Genomic DNA, 25,498 nt, shown 5'->3' with positions numbered 1-25,498 from the left:
ACAGGGATTAGAGCAAGTTGTCATCTCCCATGGCCTCAGCCAAAGCGTGTCACTCACTGTATTAGAAACAAATCTTTAAGTGACTAGATTCTGGCTAAGATGGCTACTTGCATAGAGACAGACTGCCTAGTTCCCATATACTCACTCCAGCAAAAACCTAACAATAGCACCAGATCAAATAATGATCAAGAAATCCAAAGAAAAACCATTATAAGTAACTTCATCTAGACCAGAACTCTATAAAAAAATCAACCAAAGAAAACCTACAGTCAAATAAGAAAGGGCATCCACCAGAAAAGCCAGGACCAGGACAAGATGGAAACTTCCTAGCACAGTTAGAGATTGGGCTTGAGACACCTGCAGTCTTCAAGATTTGATATCTGGAGGCAGCAATAACAGAGGACTCTCAGGAGAAAACTCTAGGGTAGTTGGAAACCCCACCATGTGGACCTGGGAAGCAAAGTGGAGCAGCAATACTCAGTCCAGAAGCGATGCCCTAGGTTGGGGTACTATAATAAATAAGAGATATATCTCCAAATATATCAACCAAATCCAACAACTGTAAGCAAAGACTCAAAGAGAAAGACTAGATTTTCCACAAGGATTATATGATTATCTGGAAGAAGTGTAGCAAGGAATTAAAAAACAAAATAAAAGCTCTGGAGAAAATATTTGGAAGGAGAATAAATAGTGTAGAAAGGCTAAATGGTAAAACTTACCTACTGGGTAATTAGAAGAAAATTAGGAGGGACCAAACAGAAATTAATGACCCCATGGAACAATAAGAAATATTAGAACAAAATCTTCTATGGCTGAAATGTTTTCTTTTTGAAGATAGATTCAAATTGCAATGATAGTTGTGGATTCTAGATGGGTTAACACCTAAAAGCACATGTGCCATGAACATTACTCAGGCCCAGCCAATGGGGGGTTTGTGTTACTGCTGTCACGTGTTACTGCTTTGTTTTTGATTCCATCCAAGTGCAGGCTATAGTGTCTATGACAATACTGGTAAGAGTTCTCCTAAAACAAATCTTTTGATTGCTTGGGGGTGGGCATGGAGGACTGTGTAAACTTCATAGAGAGAGGATAGGCAAAGTGACACTTGCTGCTTTTCTCAACCCCCTCTCCTTCACACCGCTGCTGGGGAAATCGTGGGGTTCTGTGATTAGAAGAAGGCATATGTGCATGAGGCGTCTTTGTAGCCTGCAAGCTTTTGCTTTCTCTCAGTCATTACTGAGAACAATATTTTCTGCTTGGTCTAATCCCTCTCTGCAATTCAAATAACTCAGCGTTAAAGCATAAGGAGGAAGAGAAAGAAAATGTCCAGTGAGTCATGACTTGACCTCATTCCAGAATTGCAGTCAGTGTGGAGTGAACAGGTCTTTGTTCCAGGAAACCAATGGGAGTGGGAGAGGGGCCTTTTCTATGCAGTGACTACCAACCTGGTGCTTCAACTCATGATCCTCTACTGGCTGGCAGAGCCACACTTAGGCTTTTGTTGCCATAACACCCTCTTCGAGAGCTGGCCTCTTCTATCCCTGTTTCCTTCCCCTCAATAAATCTCTAGGATACCACAGTCTGACCATCCTCTTTCTTTCTGTTGCTGTGCCCCCACTCCCTGCAACTGTTTCTTATGTCACCTGTTTTTGCCCCAGGTGAAAGAATTTCTAATGATGGCTCTACCTAGTGCCAACTTCATAAATTATCATTGTAAAATGGGTCTAGCACCGCTGTATTCTAATTAAAGTTTGGCAAAAGCTGACCTGATGCTGCCAGAGGGACAAAGATATCAACGTGACCGCCTTCTTCTTGAGTAGCCACACAGCTTCCGAGTTTCTCCCAAAAGTCTCGCACCTTAGGGGTCAGCACATTTTCAACACCAATTGTATAGCCTGATAGGAAAAAAAAAATACATTCAGGTGCAATGTCACAACCAGGAGCTTTGTTTTTGCATTTTTTCACATGGGAAAGAAAGAACGTTATCACATCATTGAAAGTCATTTTACAACTCTCACTCTATGTATGGGAAGTACACTAAACCAACTCCTGTGTCTAATATCACTGCCAAAATGCATGGGTCATATTAACACACCAATCATTTATTCATTTAGCAAATATTCAGTCAGCATTTGTTAAGCACCCGTTCTGTACAGACTAGGGATTAGGAGAGCATGCAGAAGTTACATATAATAGAACCTTTTCCTACATGGAGTTTTCAGTCTATTAGGAGGATAAAACACAAACATAACTCCATTAAAATAATCAAGTGGATCTATGTTCTCATAATATGTGAGCATAGAGCAAGGACCATCAAGAGAAAGGCCAATGAGAACATGCCCTGAGGGTGTACTGGCACTCCTAGCTCATTATTTGTGAATATCCATGGATTTCATCAACTTGCATATTCTTCCCAATTATGTTATTCCCATCCATTTAAGCCATTCCTTGTCCTTTTCCTATATACATTTTCACTATGTTTTCTTTGTGTTATATCACAAAATCTATGAGTTAGAAAGGACTCCAGCACCTATCTAGTCTAGCCCACACATGATGGAATAGCCACAGTAACAAATGTACCTGACAAGTAGTCATCCAGTCTATGCTAGAAGACCTACCATCAAGGAGGGAAAATCTACCACCTACCAATTTTTTGGTAGTTCTAATTGTTAAGTTTCTCCTAATAACAAACCTAAGTTGACATCTTTGCAACTTCAACCCATTTCTCTGGTACTACCCTCTGAAGACAAACAGAACAAATTTCACCATCCCTACATATAACAGCCCTTTGATTTTAGGTGGGGTGAAGGAGAGAGAAAGACAGACAGACAGATAGATGGATAGATAGATAGATAGATAGATAGATAGATAGATAGATAGATAGATAGATAGATAGATAGATAGATAGATAGATAGAGGGTAGACCAAAAGTCATGATGGGTTTTCTTTTGGTTTTGTTTTGGTTTTTTGTTTTTTGGTGAGGCAATTGGGGTTAAGTGACTTGCCCAGGGTCACACAGCTAGTAAGTGTCAAGTGTCTGAGGCTGGATTTGAACTCAGGTCCTCCTGAATCTAGGGCTGGTGCTCTATCCACTGTGCCACCTAGCTGCCCCTTGTTTTTTGTTGTTGTTGTTTTGTGTGTGTGTGTTTTTTTAAAGTCATGATGTTTTAATAACTTTTTGAAAATTATTTTTTATTTTTCACAATTTATGAGACTTGATTTTTTATACATAATATAAATTCATTTCCTACATATACTATATATGATGCTATGGTATTATAAATTAAAAACAAAAAATAAAGGAGTTATTAAATATTGAAGCTCCTTCATGACTTTTGGTCCACCTTGTGTGTATGTATAGATATATACACATACATATATATACACATATATATGTATGTATGTGTATATGTGTATACCTATGTGTGTGTATATATATGCTGGAGCTAGCTCTTCTTGACTTCTGAGAGACAAATATTAAATTTTCAGTGTGAACATTTTTACTTTAGATCAACAAATACTAGATACAAATAAGAGCTTGATTTATTATTTTGTTGTTTGTTTAGACTTAAGTGATAGAAGAAATGTTAATAATGCAGATTAAACCTGAAAATATGTTGTGTATTCATTCCCTAGCCCACCCCCAGAGAGCTGGTTGTTAAACATTTACCAGCACACCTTTGGTTTTATCCCACTAAATCTTTTTTTTTTCTTTTTTTGGCGAGGCAGTTGGGGTTAAGTGACTTGCCCAGGGTCACACAGCTAGTAAGTGTCAAGTGTCTGAAGCTGGATTTGAACTCAGGTACTCCTGAATCCAGGGCTGGTGCTCTATGCACTGCGCCACCTAGCTGCCCCTATCCCACTAAATCTTAATGATACTTATGAAGTTAAATTTGCCCTTTGTGTTAATACCTGTAGTTCTACATGTTTGTTGACTAAACTTTAGGTGTTTGTGTATAGACAGTGGAGGCCACAGGTTTTTACCTTTGATTCCTTCCTTGGATTTTGACTTCTGTGCATCTCTTGGTGTTTCAGTCATTAGTCTTCCTTCTTTGAGGCCATTCCCTATGATGTCTAACTTGGAGAATATACACACATAGGCAGTTTCTTCCCTTTCCCATCCTTTTTAGTTTAAAGCTCTTTTGATTAGATTTGCAAGTTGCCTACTCTTACTCACCATGTGCTTCTTCACCATCCTCCATGTTACATTCATGTTTAACTCTTCAACAACTGTATTGTCCCATAACTCACAATCATATATTACCAGTAGAACATTACATTAAAAATGTGGGCCTTTATTTTCTAGGAAAAGGTGAGAGCTTTGAAAATTTCTGTAAGCAATCTTGTTTTCTTCCTCCTGTTTAATTCTTTGCCCAATTTATTGTCCATTTGTACTGTCTGTTCAAGATTTTATATATACTGATGCATATATATAGTTTTGTATGTATGATATATACTGATATATAGTATAGTTCTATAGTTTATCTAACTATAAGGCATAATCTGGAAAATAGAAATTCACTTAATTTTTATCATAGAGATGGCCAGGCCAAACTCTTTTGATTGATTATCAAGCTCTTCCAGGAAGTTCTACATTGTTCCAGGCTTTGATGCAACCAGGAAAATGTAATATGCAAATAGGGGAATCTAGAGGACTTGTTTCAGTCAGAGGGAATCCTTCTCCATCATGGGGTCTGTGCAGGCTCTCCTCCAAGATGGCGGAAAATATCTTTGGTATTTATGGTTTTATGACTCACCTGATATTGATGATCAGAGGGCAAACAAGGTTATCGCTATTACTATATTTTTCAAGGAATTTTGCATAATTTTGATTTATGAAGGGAAGAGTCTTTTAAGGCAGCATTTTACCTCACTAAATACTTTAAAAAAATAATTAACTGAATCTTGTCCTCTCTAAATCTTTCATTCAATTATATGATAGTCATGATAGGGTTTACCATAGAATATCCTTTGAGAAAGCTTGCCTGTCCACTCTGTATTCTAATCAAGCGTGCCTTTGATATATGTATAGATGATTCTCATAAACATTTTATATAGATGGAAAAGTAAATATATAGGTCAAAAGTTATCAATGTTTGATGGGTTACCTTTTTCATTATTAATAAGGAATGAGATTTTTTTTCCCCATGCTTTTGGTATCTTCCCCACCTCCAGATATCTTTTATGTTGCCCTCACAATCATGTTATCTCCAGCACATGCATTCTTTTCCCAACTTTGTTCTTTTTAGTGATATCTATATCTTTTTCATAAGCACTTTTGGGAATGTGATGATAAAATTCTAGTGTGATAACAATTGTCCTGTTTTATTATCTTATTATTGTTTATTATTTGTTTAATTATTATTTATTATATTAATCATGTTTTTAAAAGTTTTTTTCTGTAAATATCTTTGCTAATCCTTACCATTTCTTCTATTCTTTGCCTTCCTCTCATTTTCATACTTAAATGACCTTGGGGTGGCTTGGGTCACCTGGAATCAGGATTTTAGGTCTCTCTTATCTTGTGCTTCTAGAGAGTTTGTCATAACTTCAAAGGCCTATGGAAAGACTAGGTATGATGAAGTTTTGCTAACCCAAAGAAATCATGAGTAGGAAAACTTTTCTTTCCCATGAAAAACTTTGCTATTGTTAGGCAGAACAATGGAAAACACCTGCTCAACTTGTAGTACTTGTTCTCTGAATTTCTAATCATGACCTGGTCATGTGTCTTCTCACTATACCTTCTTCAATCGCCTAACTTTATACCACCCTTTCCCAGATAACTTTGTGCACCCTCATTTGGGTTTTGTCATGTGCAAAGGTTATACAATTTCAACCTTGCTCTAACCCAAGAAGGAGCTTTTTCTCATGGTTCTAAGATTCTGCATATGTTTTTGAAATATTTTCTTTCTTATAGCTGTAAATTATAAAGAATAATGCCTTTGTTAAGCCACCATAGTAGAGTACTAAATCAATTCTTCAACCCTCTTTTGGATCTCTAATCAAGCTTTTTAAAAACAGGTTTTACCTTCCACTGTTTCTCTTTTATTTGTGAGAAAACATTGCTGACAATTTTCTACCATCCTTCTCCATAATATTTTACAAATGATTTTATATGCTAAGCCATTGTGACCTTTGGGAGGCAGTGTGGTACAATGTAAAGAGCCCTGGCTCTTTAGTCTTTCTCCTGATGCTTACCACCTGTGTTCTTTGGCAAATCACTTAATCTTTCTTGGCCTCAGTTTCTTCATCTGTTAAATTTGTTAAAATTAGAAGGGAAATGGGTAACTGGGAACAAATCTTTGCAGAAAGTTTCTCTGATAAAGGTCTCATAACCAAGATATAGTAGGAACTGACACAAATTTATGAAACTAAGCGCCATTCCCCAATACATAAATGGTGAAAGGATGTATGAACAGGCAGTTTTCAAAGGAAAAACAAATCTAAGTTCTAAACAGTCATATGAAAACATGTTCTAACTCACTAAATAATTGGAGATATGCAAATTAAAGGAACTTTGAGGTTTCATTTCACACCCATCAGACTGAGAAAGATGACAAAAGAAAAAAAATGACATACTGGAGGAGTCTATGGAAAAACAGGTACATTGATACACTCTGTTGGTGGAGCTGTAAATTGATCCAGCCACTCTGGAAAACAGTGTGGAACTATGCCCCCCAAATTACTTAATTGTAAATACACTTTGACCTAGCTTTATCTCTATTAAAAATAGACCCCCAAAGAGATCACATAAAGAAGAAAAGAGTATATGTGTACAAAACTTTTTATAGTAGTTCTTTTCATAGTAGCTAAAAAGTGGAAACTAAGGGATTGTACTATTGAGAAATGGTTAAACAAATCATAGTATATGAATATAATGGAATATCATTGTGCCATAAAAAATGATGAAATGGACAGTGATAGGCCAAACTTTGGAGGTCTCTATGAACTAGTGAGGAGCAAAGTGAGCAGAACTAGGAACACAATTTATATAATGATTACACTACATAGGAACACAACTTTGAAACACTTTAGAATTCTGGTTTAGCAATGAAATGCTAAACCACAAATCTAGAGAATCAAAGATAAAACATGTCACTTTCCTCCTGCCAGAGAGGTGACAAACTTAGAATGCAGAGAGAGACACAAATTTTCATGCATGGGCAGTTTGTGGAAATTTGTTTTCCTGGACCATATATAGATTTGATGCATTTTTGTTTTGTTTTTGTTCAATGGTGAGGAGGACATATTATTGACACGTAAAACTAAAGATTTTTTAAAATGAGCACGTTGGTCAAATGGCCTTTCCTGCCCTCAAAGGGCTTTTTTTTTTTTCGTGGGGCAATGAGGGTTAAGTGATTTGCCCAGGGTCACACAGCTAGTAAGCATCTGAGGTCGGATTTGATCTCAGGTCCTCCTGAATCCAGGACCCACTGGTGTTTTCTCCGCTGTGCCGCCTAGCTGCCACCCAAATGGCCTTTCAGGTCCTTTGCACCATCAGATCTATGAGCCTGTATCTCTTCACTTGGACAATAAGTAAAGTGCTTATGTTTTTAGGCTCTTTTGGTCTTCTGGCAAAAGAGAAATTGATCTGTCAGTTAAAATTTCTATAAAATTTTTGTAGTATGTTTCTATATCATTTTTCCTATTCATATTCCACTTGAATAGATCAGGATTAGTTAGTTTCTATTATATACTATTTTTTTCATTTTTATTCATTCTTCTATATTTGTACTCATTTTGATCTTTGCTTTAAGAAGTTAGTGGTCTGACCATACAAAGAGCTGATTCAGGAACGATTCTCAGGTTTTATCATTTCTGGTGCCTCCCCATTCTTTTCTTGAAGAACATGTTCAGGATATCTAACCATATCAATCTATATATTGATTTAATTGGGAGGATCTTGTTGAGTTTTTTGTCGACTTTCTCTGCATCTTATGGAGCAGATGTTGGTGCATACTGCAATTATTTTCATGGTGGCCTTTTTACAAATACTTATCACAAACACTGTAGTACAATACAACCAAATGTCCTATGAAATGAGGTTTTTTGTTGCCTTTCAGCACCCAATAAAACCAATTTTTCCAGTTTCTCTATTTATCCTCTTCAAGAGTCTGTAAGGCATCCCTTCCTTTCAGGTACAACTTCTTCTGGTTTTATTTAAAGTGAAAATGGCAAGACTGACATAATTTATTTCCTCCAAATCTCTACTCCTTAGTCATTCATTAGACAGGTACCTCCCATTTAAAGTACCAATGGCTGGGTTAAAATTTATAGATGGTCTGGGGCAGCTAGGTGGCACAGTGGATAGAGCACCAGCCCTGGAGTCAGGAGTACCTGAGTTCAAATCCGGCCTCAGACACTTAACACTTACTAGCTGTGTGACCCTGGGCAAGTCACTTAACCCCAATTGCCTCACTAAAAAAAAAATTTATAGATGGTCTAAAAACCATGAATCTTAGTACTTTCTGCTACTTTCTCCAACCATTCTGCCACTCTCACTGAAGAGGCAGAAGGGAACTATTTTACCCTCTTGGACTGAAGGCTATTTGCATTTTTTAAATACAGGAAACCATGATACACATTATTATATGATAACTGTGCCATCATAGTGCTACCATCATAGCTGTTGGAAATTAGAATGATTCTTGCTTTCTCTGGTCCCCTCTCTCATTACTTGGTGAAACAGTGTATACTCAAGAGTTCAAAGGGCTGTAACTACTCATTGAATAATTATTTACTGAATTCCTATTTATGTGTGAAGCATTGTTACACATCATGGAGGTTACACATAAGACAATACTATCCTTCAAAGAGTTTATAGACGCCTACATAAATAGTTAAAATACTATGTAGACTAAAAAAACAATGAAGGAGCACTACAAGGTGGTGAGTTGGTAAAGAGGGTGGAGCCATTACTTCTAGAAGATCAGAAAAAACTTCAGGAAGGAAATTGCATTTGAGCTAAATCACAAAGAATGTATAGAAATTAGGTAGAATGAGGGTGGGGCAGAAAAATAGGTAGAAAGAAAGGCATGTAGGTAAAAAAGGGAAAAGCATATTTGGGGAATAGCAAGTTCTTAGTTTGACTAAAGAATGGATTATGTTTTTCCTTTTTCCTTTTTTTTTTCTTTTTTCGCAGGACAATGACAGTTAAGTGACTTGCCCAGGGTGAAACAGCTAGTAAGTTTCAAGTGTCTGAGGCTGAATTTGAACTCAGGTCCTTCTGAATCTTGGGACAGTGCTTTATCCACTGCTCCACCTAGGTGCCTCCACAGATTATATTTTTTAAAAAAGGCATTTATTAAGCATCTACTGTGTGGAGGCACTATGCTAATTTCATTCAATCCTCCCAACAAGTCTCAGCGATATGTGGATATGTACTATAATTATCCCCATTGTACAGTTGAGGAAACTGAGGTAAAAAGAGGTTAAGTGGCTTGCCTAGGGTCACACAGCTAGAAAGTGTATGAGACCTGATTTGAACACAGATCTTTCTGATTCCAAGACCAAAGTTCTGTCTCCTACCTTAGTGAAGAATAAAAGTTAGAAAAATAAATTAATTTTGATCATAATGGGTTTTAAATGCCAGGTAAAGAAAGTATGGACATTGTTTTATAGATAATGAGAAACCATTGAAAGTTCTTGGAGAGGGGCAGCTAGGTGGCTCAGTGGATAAAGCACCAGATGTGGATTCAGGAGGACCTGAGTTCAAATCCGGCCTCAGACACTTGACACTTACTAGCTGTGTGACCCTGAGCAAGTTACTTAACCTCAATTGCCTCACCAAAAAAAAAAAAAAAAAGGAAAAAAAAGTTCTTGGAGAAAGGTGGTGACTACTTCAGACCTAAGTTTTAGGAAGATTAATATGGCAATAATATCAAAGGGAACTGGAGGCAGGAAGACTAGTTAGGCAACTTTCAGACATTCAAGCAAAAGGTCATTGGGGATGAACTAGGGTGGTGGCAGTGAGAATGGACAGAAATTACATGTTTCAGAGATATTGTAAAGGGAGAAATTTCAAGAATTCTTGACTGAGTGGATTGGAGTTGTAGGTGAAAAAGAAGGTGAATGACAAGGAAGGATCCAAGCTGACTCTGAGACTTCAAGCTTAAGGGAATGGGAGAAGGGTGGTGCCACTGACAGGAAGAAGAGGAGAATGAGGAGGGAGTATACTGCACTGTGTGACCTCTTTAATCAAGCTTGAGAATTCTAGGGTCAAGTTCCAGGCAAATAAATGTGTCAATAAAGATAAAACAAAGAGAAGTAAAGAGTTCAGGACAAAAGCAAAGCTTTGGGGATTTTATAAAGATGGATCAAGAAGAACTTCTTTTCCATTTCATTCTGAGAGCTCTAAGTGATGATTGCTTAACCCAAACTGCCTTAAACATCTGGGGCCATCTCTAGTTATCCTGATGTATATCTTGCCCCTGGACCCAAATGGCTCTGGAGGAGAGAGTGAGGCTGGTGACTTTGCACAGCCCTCCTTCACTTAAAACCCAATTCAGCACAATTCATGACATCACCTCCTGATGTCATGGTCCTCTTTAGAATGAAGGACAAACAACAAGTGATGATTGCACTAAATCACATTCACCCGAGAAGCCTATTCCAACTAGAAAGAAAGAGGTATGTTGCTCGCTGTCTGTAAAGAAATAAGAAGGTTTAAAGTAAAACAATCTGATGATTTTGCTTTTTACAGCAATCATAGGCACTCAGCAGAAACCAATGTGGTGCCAATCAGCATAATACCCAATACTAAGAATGAGATAGCCTAGGTACCCAAGAGCCCTGTGGTATATTCAAGTAGTGGAATTTCTTGTGACACAAGAAATTATGAAAAAGATGATTTCAGAAAATCTTAGGTAGTGTGAATTGATTCAGAGTAAAGCAAACAGAACCAGGAAAACAATTTATACAAAGACTGCAACATTGTAAAGAAAAAACAACTTTGAAAGACTTATAGACTAATCAAAGTTAAGACCAACAATAATTCCAGAAAACTTATGATGAAACATGTTACCCATCTTTTTACAGAGTGGTGATGGGAAAAAATGCAGAGATAAACATTTTTGGACATGGTGACTATTAGTCCTTCACTACATCTATTTGTTAAAATGGTTTATTTTCCCTCTCCATTTTTAATTGGGGGAAGGGATTCTGAGTTGGGGGAGTTAGGAAGTGATGCAAAAAAGAGGGCCATTATAACATTTTTTAAAATGCACAGAAGAAAACAGAAACTCAAAAAGGAAGCACAGAGAAATGGGGCAGTTTTGGAAGTATAGAATTGATTATATACTTTAAAAAATATCAAAGAGTATAATATAGAGATTTATGGTTTGCTGCAGAATCCTCTTTTTGTGTTTTGTTGTAGGTTATTAAATGCTCTTTTTTAGTGTTTAAGTTCAGAATAAATTTTTTTAAAAGGAAAATAATTAAATGAATTGGTAAAGGATGTCAAATATTGTCTTATTAATAGATAAATAGTATGGTACATAGAAGTAGGAAAGTAATTTCTGTTTAATAAAAATTATTAACATCTGTGTGTAAGGAAACAGCTTTCAGAAAGGTTGTGAATGGTTTAGTTGTAAAAGGCCAAAAAATCAACTGTGGCATAAACATGAAAGCTCAAATCACCTGATGATGTTTGGATAGTGATGCCCCCTTTCGAATATAAACAGTTTGATGATTTGAAAAGGCAGAGAAGGAAATTTTATTTAGTAGAAGCTGCTAAAATTCAAGTATGAAGAAAAATATTTGGAAGCACTAACTGTTAAAGTGAAGCTCTTTGAAAACTACGGAGAAGCTCGAGCAGCTGGGCATATCGGTCCCTCAATTTATTTGCATTTAATGGCCTTAAGACTTAAGATGACAAAATTTACAAAAAGAAAAATCATATAATTGTTTGGAGACTGAGATGATCAAATAAGTATTGTTGTTTTCACAGTGGCTATTTGTTGAGTTTTTAATCTTAATTGTGAAAAGTGAATCTCTGGGAATCAGGAGGCTCTGATTTAAGACTGTGATGTGTGTGAAGAGTAAATGAAGAGGCTTGAATGGAGTGATCTAGAAAGGGCAAGAGAAGAGTCATAGGGGGAGGGGAAGGAGCAGAGGGTAGAAAATCCAACTCTAAGCTGTGTGAAGGAACTAGCAGCAGGAGTAATCAGCTAATAAGAAAGCTTCAGCTGCTAGTGCTTGATTAATTGAATAAAGGGTCAAACTCATTGGAAGACAGTTTCAATTTCAATTATTGTTCTTCAGCTCTACTTACAATTTGAGAGGTAAATTCTCCCAGAAGTTTCTGTTACTCACTGCTGCTCTTTCTAGTTTAAGAAGGAAAACTAGAAAAGGGAAGAAGGATTTGTAACTGTTTTGCTGTGTAGGAAGAAATGCTGAGATCTAATTGAACAGCTCAGCATCCTAGTGAGGAAAGAACTGTCTGTCTAGGCTTGACTATATTGCCCAGAAATTCAACCTGAGTTGCTTTGCTATGAGTTCTGTTTACTACAAGCTAACTGGACAATGTAGAATCCTTGTAAGTGAATAGTCAGCTCGGATTGTTTGAATTGCCCAGCAAGAGGCAGCCTGATCAGGTATGTAGATGTTTACCTTAGAAAAACTGCTAATTCAATTAAAAAGCTTTCTCAGCACCCTTTTAATGACAGCTATAAAGAGGATATGCCCAGCTAGAGAGCAGTGAGAATCAGAAGGGGAGTAGTTAACATAGAAACATTTTCTGTTTGTTGCAAATAGCCCCAAGCAGATCAACGACATCAAAATCTGTAGTCCAAGTTGTAAGTAACCCTAAAAACAAGGGTTTTCTTCCCTCATGTGCTTCCCTTCAGTTTTCTGTTTTCTTACTCTTTCACACAGATACTGATTATGTTGTTTGCAAAATATAATCTAGGTTTGTGTATGGATTGTAATGTAGTTATTTCTTCATTTGTTTTACTAAACGAGTATCCGTAGTGTGACTATTAGTTCTTTTGTCTTACTGCTGAGTAAATAGCTGTGTTCTAAATGTGTCATCAGCATGAATGGCTGCTTTGTATAAATGGAATCATCATTGTAAATGGCTGTTTTGTGTAAATGGAATTACTTTGGTGGGGGCTTAATAACTAAAACAGTCAGTAGGGGAAGTTTATTCTCCCACAACAGGGTTACCCCTAGGATCTGAGAGATTTTGAATTATCTGTGGCGGTATTTCTTCTCTGGGAACTGAAACTGCCAGTATGTGGACAGCTTTGATTGAGCAAGCCTTTCTAGAGAAAAAGTAGTTGATTCATGCCTTGTATAAGGGATGACATTGAAGGTGTTCATGTGCAACATTCCAAATATATTATTACAGAGGTATAAACAAAGTTCAGTGCAAGTTATAATATGGAAATACTCTGAAAGGTAACTTTAATTCTATAATATTTTTCCTGGTCATAAAATAATTATACTATATCTAAAGGAATTTCCCTAGCCCCTTACAGAAAATTTCAATAAAGTTTTTTGTCTGTTTGTCCAAGATGAATGAACCAATGTTTTTATTCTGAGACCTCTATAGAGCACTGAGCCTGGAGTCAAGGACACTCAAGTTCAAATCCAGCCTCAGACAATTACTAGCTGTGTGACCCTTGGCAAGTCACTTGACCTCTGCCTCAGTTGCCTCCACTGTAAAATGGGGATAATAACAATACCTATCTTTCAGGGTTGTTGCATGGATTAAATGAGATAATATTTGAAGGGAAAAAGTGCTTAGCATAGTACCTTGCTCATAGCAGGAACTATATAAATGTTTATTCCCTTCTTCCATCCTTTTCTAACTGGATTCATTTCAATGTCAGTGAAGGTATTACCAATTCTGTAGATCTCATTTTAAACAATTGATATCAGAAATGCCTTCATTTAAATTTTAAAATTTTCCCATGACAAAATTGATCTTAACTCCCACATTATCATAAAGATTATCAAAAAATGGACATATTAGATCACAGTAAATAAACAAGGCTTCTACTTTCTTTGAAATTACCTTGGAGTAAATTGATTTCTCTGGAATCTCCATCACTAAATATCCCAATACTCTGTAGCTTACGACCATCAAGAACTTTTTCTACAAGCAACAGTAGACTTTCCAAGGTCAAGCCAGAATATTCATACACCAGATGAATGACACCAGTTTTAACACTGTCCACGACCATCTAGAGGAACAATCTGAGTTTCAGGAAATGAAGTTCACTTATTGATGGTAGTTGTCAATGAACAAAATATAATTAACATTAAAAATAACATTGTTTTTAGACATTATCTATTATTGTTTATGATACCTCAAGTCACAGAAGGGAGAAGGTAAACCACATGGAAACCTCTTCCTCTATCACTTCTTTCTTTTTCTTTTTTCTTTTTCTTTTTTTTTTTTAGTGAGGCAATTGGGGTTAAGTGACTTGCCCAGGGTCACACAGCTAGTAAGTGTTAAGTGTCTGAGGCCGGATTTGAACTCAGGTACTCCTGACTCCAGGGCCAGTGCTCTATCCACTGCGCCACCTAGCTGCCCCCTCTATCACTTCTTAATACTAATTCCCCAACTTTCACCTCTGAGGAGCTGCCTTCCCTCTCATCTTGTATCCAAGAAGATAGCTAACTAGGTTTAGGAGTATAATCTGGGACCACAGAACAGAGAAACATTAATTGACTCCCAAAAGGAAACCTACAACTTTGCACTAGTTGTCTCCATGCCTTGAATGCATTCCCTTATCATCTCCACTTCTTAGGATCCCTTGTTTCCTTTAAAACTCTGATCAAGCAACACCTTTCACATGAAGCCTTTCTTGATCACCCCAGCTTCCAGGGGTGAACCTTCCCAGAAATCCTTCTAGGATGATTCCTTTTACCAGATAAAAACCCAAACCAAACCAAGACAATACAACCATTATATTTATTTTGTGTTTGTGTGTGTGTGTGTACACATATACTTATATATGTGTTATCTTCTCTGATAGAATTTACATTCCTTGAGGGCAGAGACTATCTTGTTTTCATTGTATTTCCTAGCACCTAGCACAGGGTCTGGCACATAGTAGGGACTTAATAAATGCTTGTTATTCGTTTATTTTCATAGCATTCTAACTAACCAAGCTAGCCAATGGTAGCTAATTATAATTCATCCTATTGTGTATATGGGCAACTACCTGGCACAGTGGATAGTACACTGGACTTGGAACCAGGAAGTTTCATCTTCATGAGTTCAAATCTGTCCTCGGACACTTATTAGCTGAGTGACCCTGGGTAAGTCACTTAACCCTGTTTGCCTCAGTTCTTCTGTAAAATGAGCTAGAGAAGGAAATAGCAAACCACTGCAATATCCTTACCAGTAAAAACCCAAAATGGAGTCACAAAGAGTAAAAAATAATTGAAAATGACTGAACAACAATTATGTATATATCAATAAAGAATGGCGTGCGCTTTCTCTCTCTCCATATATATGTGTGTATATGTGTATGTATTTATGTATGTGTATACTTATATGTGTGTGTATTTTATTTCTTTTCATATGAAAAAGTCATATATTAGAAATTTCTTAAATAGATCAATGAAAAATATCAATTTTTGGCCCACACAGAAAAAAGAGTCTGTCTTTATTATTTTTTCTAAATTATTTTTTCTTATTATTTATATCTAAGCTATTTTTTCTCCTTTCAACTGCAGACTTTACATTAAAATAGGTTTGTAAATCATTGTTTCCCCCCTTGATTCTTCTGCTTCCCCAAGTGAGAGCCCCCAGAAATTGAGCAGCTAAGCTATTTATTTTTTGTTGTTATTCATATATGCATTGCTTATTTTTCTTATTATTGATATCTAAGGGAAACCATTTTAAATGTGCCCCTTGATTTTTAAATAAGATCTTTTACACAAACATCAAAAGAACATTTCAATACTTCAAGAATCTGTGTGATTTCATTGTTACAGATGGTGAAGTTCTCCATGCCCTGACAAGACTTGTAGCTAACATATTCACCACCTGTTGGCTAAACCACTGGCATTGCTTTTCTCTGCCCTTAGTTCTGATGTAGTCATTGTCAAACTCAAATAGAAACGGATCCCTACAGACTGCACAGTGACTTAGAAAACCACAAATTGACATCTATGTTGTATTGAATTTTAGTGTATTTTGTTAAACATTCCCAAATACAGTTGAATCTGGCTCCAGCCCCTCTGGGTGGTGGGCATCAAGTTTGATCCTCTAGTCTAGGTCAGGGCTTCTTAAACTTTTTCCACTCATGACCCCTTTTCACCTTAGAAATTTTTATTCGACCCCAGGTATATAGGTATTTAAAGTAGGTATACAAATTGAACATTTACTGACAAATTTTTCATGACCTCCACATTCAGTGATGTGACCCCCATGTGGGGTTGTGACCCACAATTTAAGAAGCATTTGTCTAGATGACCCCTGAGGACTCTTTAACTTTGAGTCTTTAAGTTAGGCTGGGCCTCAGAAAATACATATAAGTTCTGCCTCTACACCCATACTGAAGGCATACCTCAAACTGATTTTTCTGCTCAAGTAATGATACAGAATTGAGTTTCAAACATTCTTTAGGGAAGCTGGTCTCATGTTATTATTTTAGTTTTAAAGAGATTTGGGGAGAATTCTGAACTGTATTGCTCCTTGTCTTTACTGCGTCATAGTAAAATTTGATCATTAGAAGGATCTCAGAAGTTATCTGGTCCAAATCCTTTATTTTACTGATGGGAAAACACAGGTTAAGGGAGTGTGAGGGACTTGGCCAAAGTCATAAAGGAAGTAAATATCAGAGGCAGAATTTGAACCCAGGACCTCCAACTCTAGAAACATTACTTGTTCCACTGCACCATGCAATCCTAAATAGATCAAGCTATTTTCCTTTTAGAAAGTGCACAGTTGAGGAGATGAGACATTGAGAATTGTCATTGTTCCAGATAGGATATCCAGCAAAGTACTGGCCTTATGACAAAATTAATACCTCATATGCAGGAATCCGAGATGATATCAACACCAGAGAAGTCGGGACTGAACGTGAAAAGCTGCCATACTTCTGATCAGCTCTGTGGTAATGCTTGTTTGATAACAGAGGATAAGAACGACTTCCAGGAACATTCCTTCTACAGGGGGACAAATGGTAGGGGAGATATGTTAAGTTGGAATTTCCTCTACTTGGGTTATGAAAAGTAGAGAGGAACCAAAACACTTCCTGGCTATCATAAACATTCCAATAGATCTGCTGATCTCATTGATTTGGGAGTTCACTCCATTGATGCAGATTGCAACCTATCCAACCTGCCCTTCCCATACGACTCTTATTTATGTTCTCCCCAAAATTCACCACAGATGGTCCACCCAACATACTCATAGCGTTCCTCACTTTTTCTTGACATTGTGAAGACATCAGTGGAGCACACTGGCTGTCCACACGCCATCATGTGCTCTCATATAATCTCTTTATGTCATAGAGTTTCTCAATGTCATTCTTTTTTTTTTTATTTTTTATTTTTTTAGTCAGGCAATTGGGGTTAAGTGACTTGCCCAGGGTCACACAGCTAGTAAGTATTAAGTGTCTGAGGCTGGCTTTGAACTCAGGTCCTCCTGACTCCAGGGTCAGTGCTCTATCCACTGCGCCACCTAGCTGCCCTCAATGTCATTCTTTACCCCATTCTTCTTTGGTGTTCTTTGTTGGCAATCTGTTTCAGCTTGCTTGTACTCACCAAGCACCTTCCTATTATCCTCTGTGGAATGCTCTTCTTTACTTCAGAGGATCGCAGGATCAAGGCTTCAGACCTGAAAGGGACCCTGGGGATTATCTAGTTCAACTGCCTCATCTTACAGTTGAAGAAACCAAGGGAACTTGCTCAGAGCCACACAACTAGTCCATGTCCAAGGTGGGATTTAAATCCAAGTCTTCCTGAGTCCAAGTCTAATAGCTTACTCATTATGTCATGCTGTCTCAGTGCTATATAGAGAGACCAGTAAAATGTCATTATTTTAAGAAGTAACCTTTGCTTTCAATGAGAAGCTTAGGGACAGGAAAAGGGTGCAATTTCCTGAAAGGAATCTACCCACTCTTTCTTTCCTCCTTTTCAACTTTGGCCTCAGCTCACTATTCATCTGTACTATCTATCCCAGGCATTCATAATATTGCACAACCTCTATAGAGAATCTATCCAAATGCATTTTGAAACCTGGACAACAGGTAGTCTTCATTCACTTGGCTTTTGCTGTGTAACGTGTGTCAAACTACTTTGAGGGATTACAGACTTCATCCAGAAGACTCCTCAATCTCTTGGGGGCTTGAATACAATCATCATCATGTCATCCATAAATAGGAACATCTGAAGGATTTCATCATCCACAGGGAATCTCTCTACCTGTACAGTGCTCTGGATCTCCTCCATCACAATGGTGAACACTTCTGTTTAATGTCTCATCTGAATTTTGTCAGAGTCACTGAACAGGTTTTTCCTCTGTTGTTCTATCTTCCAAGGAATCCTGAATAATCTTCATGTATGAATGGGAGGCATCTTTTAGTAAAAGAGTTTGGAAGGTAATGTTCTGTTCTATGAAATCGAATTCTTTTTTTGTAATCCCCAAACAGTAAACCCAGTGGGATCTTGTATTCTCTTCATGCCACCATAAATCAAAAATTTAATCTTAATTTATAAAAAAATGTTATCTCAATACTTAGTCTTGTCTTTATTTTCCCTTTGTGGCTCTGCAGATTCTCTTCCTGAGGGTAACAAGAGCTAAATCTTCCTGTTTTATTACTTCCTTCCTGGGTAAGCAAGCAGAAAGGAAAGATCATGGGCACTAACTTCTAACCTATGGGAGGCACTAATCAGTTAATTTGGAAACAAAAATTGTACCTAGAGTATTAATAGCAGTGGTGTTTTCAACTTCCCAATTCTCTTTGGTCACCCCATGTTCTGCAGTGGAAAACAGCATCCTTCCATCATTTCTTCTAGCTACTCTTGCTTACATATCATCTATGTTATGTGGTCTTTTCCTGATATCTTCATTAAAATGTATATGCTTTTCATAAATCCTCAAAATGGAGTCTATCTTTGGGGTTACAAATTTTCAAAATTTCAATGTTTGTTGGTGCACATTTTACCTTTTTCCTAGTAAAAGAGAAAAAAATCTATATCTCACTGTATATGAAGCCCAAAGTGCCTAGAGTTGGCTATGTATAGATACTAACAACAATATTAATAAGTGATGCCATATAGTGCTTTAAGGTTCACAAAACTCTTTCAATATAACAACTTTGTGAGGCTGGGTAATGTAAATAATATTTATTTCTGTTTTACAGATTGGAATACTGAGTCTCAGAAAAATTAAGTGATTTGCTCAAGGTCATACAGTATCAGTGCTAGGACTGAAACCCAAGTCCTTTGATTTGAAGTCCAGTTCTCTTTCTACTGTAACATGCTTCTACCTACTTTATGAATATGACCAAGTGTGTAAATAGTGATTCACAAGTACTTAGGATACTAGATTCTATTATCTCCAGTGCTATTTTCTGACCATAAGAATCTTAGACTTGCATCACTTTTTTTTGGACCATATAATATCTATCTTTTTTTTCATATAATGTCATATAATAAATTGTACCAGTAGTGCATGGTCTAGTTAAGTTGTTATGAATAGGCAACTTGCCAGGGAGTGGGGGAAGTGTACTGCTGGTAGCATGGTGCTAGAAACAGTGCTGGAGGGTAGCTAGGTGGTGCAGTGAGTAAAGCACCAGCCCTGGATTCAGGAGGACCTGAGTTCAAATCCAGCCTCAGATACTTGACACTTACTAGCTGTGTGACCCTGGGTAAGTCACTTAACCCTCATTGCCCCACCCCCTACCACCCCTGAAAAAAAAAACAAAACAATGCTGGACCTCAATCAGGAAAAAACCTGCTTCAAATCCTGCCTCTGAGCCTTCTTAGCTGTGGAAGCACAGGCAAGTCACTAAACCTCTCTGAGCTTCAGTTTCCCTATCTATAAAATGGATATAATAATACCTGTAGTACTCATCTCCCAGAGTTGTTATGAGGATCATAACAAATAAGACAATGTCCTCATCTGCATATTTATGATATTTTTGCAAACCTATGAGTTATCAGTTCATAAAAGTTAGGTAAATTCTGTAATAACAATAACCTTCATGAAGATGATGACTGTGTTTTGAGCCCCTTTTAGGAATCTTTCTAAATCCAGATAGCCCTACAGTGATACCAATGAAATAGAAGATGACTATCATGGCACAGTTCCAGGCAGAGAAGTGATATGAGGTTTCATGATCATCTAGTGTTGTCCTCTCCAGAACACTTTCTCTAAACCACCCCCACCACACACACAAAACCATGACTTCTGATACAAGCACATCAGAGAGAGCATGGAAGGACAGAGCTGTCATCACTAACCTTATAGTATCCTAGTATTACTATTCAGCCCCTTGATGTATGTGCCTAAGGCTTCCACTACTTTTCTGTACAGCACAATGCAAATGGATTTGCCCAAGGATATACACAGAAGAGATATATTCAAGAGAGAGCCGCCCAGAAACCCAGCCTTCCCAGAGCTGTGCTATTGTGACACAAAGGGGTCTGCTCTCTCTCTTCCTTCCCAAAATACTGCATTATGTGTACAAGTGCCAGACTAACACCAGCTATCTATACTTTTATAAGCTACCTAAAAACTGGTTTAGAGGGGAAGAGATGCTCTCCATAGGGCTATTAGCAGCAGCCCACAGAGCAAATGTTCTGCTTTTCTGACTGTGTTAATACCAGGGGTAAGTGAAAGCCCATAATTAAATTTTCATTGTGAGCATTTATACCACAGAATTTGGCAATTGCTACAAATTAGGGCTTGATTTATTGCTTTGTTGATTGGCTAAACTTAGGAAAGTGTTACTAATGAAGATTAACTTAAAAGTGTAGGTATGCATACACATATGTGTGCATACACATATATTACATGTGTATAAATGTATACACAAACACATACACATATTTTTTCTTCCCGAGAGCTGTTGTGTAAACATTTACCAACAGTCCCCCATATTGTTCTGTAAACATTAACTGAGTTTAGGAGGGACATAGAAGACTCAGGAAATGAAGTCATCACCAGGTTAATAATAATAATAATAATAATAACAACAACTGGCATTTATATAGCACTTTAAGGTTTGCAAAATGCCTTACATCTATCATCTTATTTGAGCCTTATAACACCACCTTTATACCACCTCAACAGGATACTTCACTTGTACATTCTACAAACTCCTTCAAAACTCCAAGAGGTCACATCTCATCTTGTATGACTTTTGTCTGTGTCTCACCATACATCTTCCACAGAGAGCGTGTCCCCATCACATTGGGGCCTTCCTCTGTCTTGATAATGCTTGGGTATAAATGAAGCACAGTCTATTGGCTATCCTTCAAGCACAACATCTTCTGTTCTGGTCATACATTTCTCTGCTATCTTTTTACACCACTTCTGTTATGTAATTTTTCATTGGTTAAATGTGTACTCATGACCACCATGTCTCTTCATTGCCCTTTGAGTGATCTGTAACTTTTTTTGTTTTGTTTTGTTTTTTGTTTTTTGCAGGGCAATGGGGGTTAAGTGACTTGCCCAGGGTCACACAGCCAGTAAGTGTCAAGTGTCTGAGGCCAGATTTGAACTCAGGTCCTCCTGAATCCAAGGCCAGTACTCTATCCACTGCTCCACCTAGCTGCCCCTGATCTGTAATTTTTTGAGACTATGGTAATCCATGCTTGATTCACAGCCATATGACATCCATCACTAGAGAAATACAAATGTTAAAAAGACATGTCTTTGTTTCAGGAAGATGCCTGACCTCATTAAAAGCACTACCATTTTCCAAGTTAAATCCAACTTACCTTGGTTGGCCTATTCAACTCCAGATTGAATTCACTGTCTCTCTGTGGTATCTGTTCACAATTTACATCCTGGTGGAATTGTTCTATGGGGTGTCCATTGAACTGGATATCATAATCTTGATAATGCTTCATCTACTTGGTTTTTCTCATATAGATCATAAGCATAGAATGGGAAGGGACCTCAGGGGTCATCGCATCCATCTAGTCATCCAATCTCAACCTATCATTTTACAGATGCAGAAGCTGAGGTCCAGAAATGGTATATGACTTGTGTAAGGTCATACCACTGGAACTCTCACCAATGTCCCTAGATAATAAATCTAGCACTCTTTCCACCGCACCATTTGGCTCTAGATAGTTAACTTGAACTCTCTTAAATAATTGTAGATTTTGATTAGGAGACTTTGCAATCCTCTGAGATTTAATCACCAACACAATGTTATCCACAAACATCCATCTGGAGGACCTCATCACCCCTAGGAAATCTCTTTCATTTGGACCCCATGCTAAACTTTTTTCATGAAGGTGGAAAATACCTTCTATTTTATGCCTCATTTGAGATTTATATCCCAGAATTATCAAAGTGATCTATTGTATTTCTCCAGTTATTTTGTATGATACATGAGCTACATGGGTATAAACTATGCCTTGTTTGAGGAGAATCTTCAAGGGAGAATTTTGTTCTAACTAATGAATGGTGTTTATACTCACACATATACATATACATACACACATATGACAAAACAGGAAGTCACTTTTGTGACTTTAAAGATGTGGCCTACTGTAGAATATTTTCTATGAAAGCCTACCTATTCCCCTCTCATATATTCATCAAGGATGTCCTTAATATGTAGGTACAGTGTTCTCATAAATATGTTGGTGATCAGGAAAAGGAGTCACAGAGGTTAGTATTTATTACTGTAAATTGCCTTAGTCTGTCCTATCTCTTTAGCAAAAAGACTGTGGCCTCAGAGTGATTTCTAGGCTTTTTTCTTTTATCCTCATTGTAGCTACTGATTTATACAAGGTAATCTTCCTTAAAGAACTGATAATAGTTCATGTCGATTTCTATTATTTTTCCCATTTCCTATTTTTGCTACCATTAGGTTGTTTTGTTTTTGTTTTTGTTTGGTTTGGCTTTGTTTTTTGTTTTGCAGGGCAATGGGGGTTAAGTGACTTGCCGAGGGTCACACAGCTAGTAAGTGTCAAGTGTCTGCGGCCGGATTTGAACTCAGGTCTTCCTGAATCCAGGGCCAGTGCTTTATCCGCTGCGCCACCTAGCTGCCCCCTACCATTAGGTTGTTTAAATAAAATTGGAGTTATTAATTGCAAGTCATGTTGCCTCATTTTTATTCTACTTTAGTATTGATTTTGATGTTGGCAATAACAAGCTCATATTCTGATTATATAACTGATTTGGAAATGGATCTCACATTGCTCATCAGTTATTTCTTATTGGTTAAGATTGAATCAATTTCATTTTTTTATGTTATTCAGTATTTGCCATGTCCAGCACTTCCCAACCATCTTTTTGAAGAACATATTTAAGACACAAGGGCATGAGGCATTTGTATGGTCTACCAGCCTTTGACCTTTTAAATTTCTTGGTTGTGAGCCATATATTGCAATATTTTTAAACCATCTTCCCTCATATCCATCTTTGCCCTGAGTATTAAAATAAATTGATATAAAGGGCAGCTAGGTGGAGCAGTGGATAAAGCACTGGCCCTGGATTCAGGAGGACCTGAGTTCAAATCCGGCCTCAGACACTTGAATACTTACTAGCTGTGTGACCCTGGGCAAGTCACTTAACCCTCATTGCCCTGCCTACCCCAAATACATTGATTTAATTTAGAGGATCTTATTAAGTTATTAACAGAAGGTATAGGTTTCTCTACTTTCTCATCTATAATGGATGTTGGTATATGAGCTCCCTACAAATGAGATGAGCAAATGTCCTATGAAATGATCTTTCTTGTTCCCTTTGCATGATGGATAAAACCAACAGTGTTGACTCATTTATTTGCTTTTCTGTTGAGACTATGAGCCATCTTTCCATTAAGTTGTACCTTCCCCTTACTGGTTTCATTTATAGCAAGTATATCAATATCGATATGAGTTGGTCCTTACAGCAGCATGTCCATTCACTGGTCACTAAATAAAGATCTCACATTTAGGATAACAGGGAGGGCAATGTTAATCCTTTAAGATTACCTAAATATTGAAGTACTGATACTAAATTACCATCAAATGCTCCATAAAATCACAAGACAAGTTTGAATGATGTTTAGGAAAAAAGTAAAAATCTAAAGTCATATTAAGCTAAATATTGTTAGAGTTACAGCTACAAACAAAATATGAATTGAATCATTTTAAGGAAGTAGCACGTTAATTGAATAATTTGAACATACATATTGAGATGTTGGAATGATCTCTAACCTATAGAAAATGGAGATTTGCTTACTTTTTAGGTAAGGCTTCTAAAGATGCTAAAACAAGCTGTTTCTCCAAAGCTGCACTGAATCCTATGCGATCTTTTATAACCTGTGAGAGTTGTGGCTGGCATCTGGATTTTAACACTGTAGAGCAACATGTTCCACTCATCCAAGGGGGTCGAACTTTGAATAACTCTCCTGAAAAAGAAATATCAACAAAGTCTCCTATTTACTTATAGGTTTCTCTAAAGACATGTAGATATAAATCAAAGAATCAGAAATAAAATAGGAACTAGGGGTGATAATCCAATTGAAAATAGGTATTGGATTTTATTTGCTCTTGGTATTACAGCTGAAAGTACCTAGTGATTTTAGCTAGAAATCAACAATGATAAGAAAATATATAATTCTCACATTTGGGGAATTGATTACATAATTTATATGCTTCTTCCTTTCTAAATTTAAGCCTTTCCTTTTTTTTAGCCTCCATAGTAGAGATGAATAGATACAAAGGAGATACTCCTTCAAATCTCAAACTCAAATCAATCTTGCCACTTACTTTGTGAATCCTAGAAACACAAAGCCTTAGTTACAAATGTGACAGGTCATATTTTAACTTCTTTCCTATTCTCTCTCTCTCTCTCTCTCTCTCTCTCTCTCTCTCTCTCTCTCTCTCTCTCTCTCTCTCTCTCTCTCTCTCTCTCTCTCTCTCTAATTCACCCATTCTTTGCCACACAGAGGTTCATAGAGTTAGAACTTGAAAGGGTCTCAGAGACTATTTAGTTCAAGCCTACAGATGAGGACACTGAGGTTCATGAAAGCTCACTGACTTGCTCAAAGTCACACAGAGAATATGTCACAGGCTTAAGTTGAAACTAAGAACCTCTACCTCCAGAACCTATGATCTTTCCATTTCATCATGATGCCACCCAGAGCCCCATTTTCCACCCTCATTTCCTTCCTTCCTTCCTTCCTTCCTTCCTTCCTTCCTTCCTTCCTTCCTTCCTTCCTTCCTTCCTTCCTTCCTTCCTTCCTTCCTTCCTTCCTTCCTTCCTTCCTTCCTTCCTTCCTTCCTTCCTTCCTTCCTTCCTTCCTTCCTTCCTTCCTTCCTTCCTTCCTTCCTTCCTTCCTTCCTTCCTTCCTTCCTTCCT

The 25,498-nt window shown here is 37.3% G+C and overlaps 1 protein-coding gene across 1 annotated transcript in view; it reads right to left on the bottom strand.

Annotated features, from left to right (window-relative positions):
• ECT2L (epithelial cell transforming 2 like) overlaps positions 1 to 25,498 on the bottom strand; it is a 104,991-nt gene that overhangs the window by 35,807 nt on the left and 43,686 nt on the right. Inside the window, exons 6-9 of the mRNA XM_044004798.1 lie at positions 24,377 to 24,545; positions 16,989 to 17,127; positions 14,018 to 14,186; positions 1,767 to 1,895 (exon numbers count right to left, since the gene is read on the bottom strand). Coding sequence (XP_043860733.1) covers positions 1,767 to 1,895; positions 14,018 to 14,186; positions 16,989 to 17,127; positions 24,377 to 24,545 — 606 coding nt within the window. The remainder of the gene's footprint in view (positions 1 to 1,766; positions 1,896 to 14,017; positions 14,187 to 16,988; positions 17,128 to 24,376; positions 24,546 to 25,498) is intronic.

This window comes from Dromiciops gliroides, chromosome 4, assembly GCF_019393635.1.
Source record: "Dromiciops gliroides isolate mDroGli1 chromosome 4, mDroGli1.pri, whole genome shotgun sequence".
Taxonomy (NCBI): Eukaryota; Metazoa; Chordata; class Mammalia; order Microbiotheria; family Microbiotheriidae; genus Dromiciops; species Dromiciops gliroides.
This window is presented reverse-complemented; position numbering and strand designations above follow the sequence as displayed.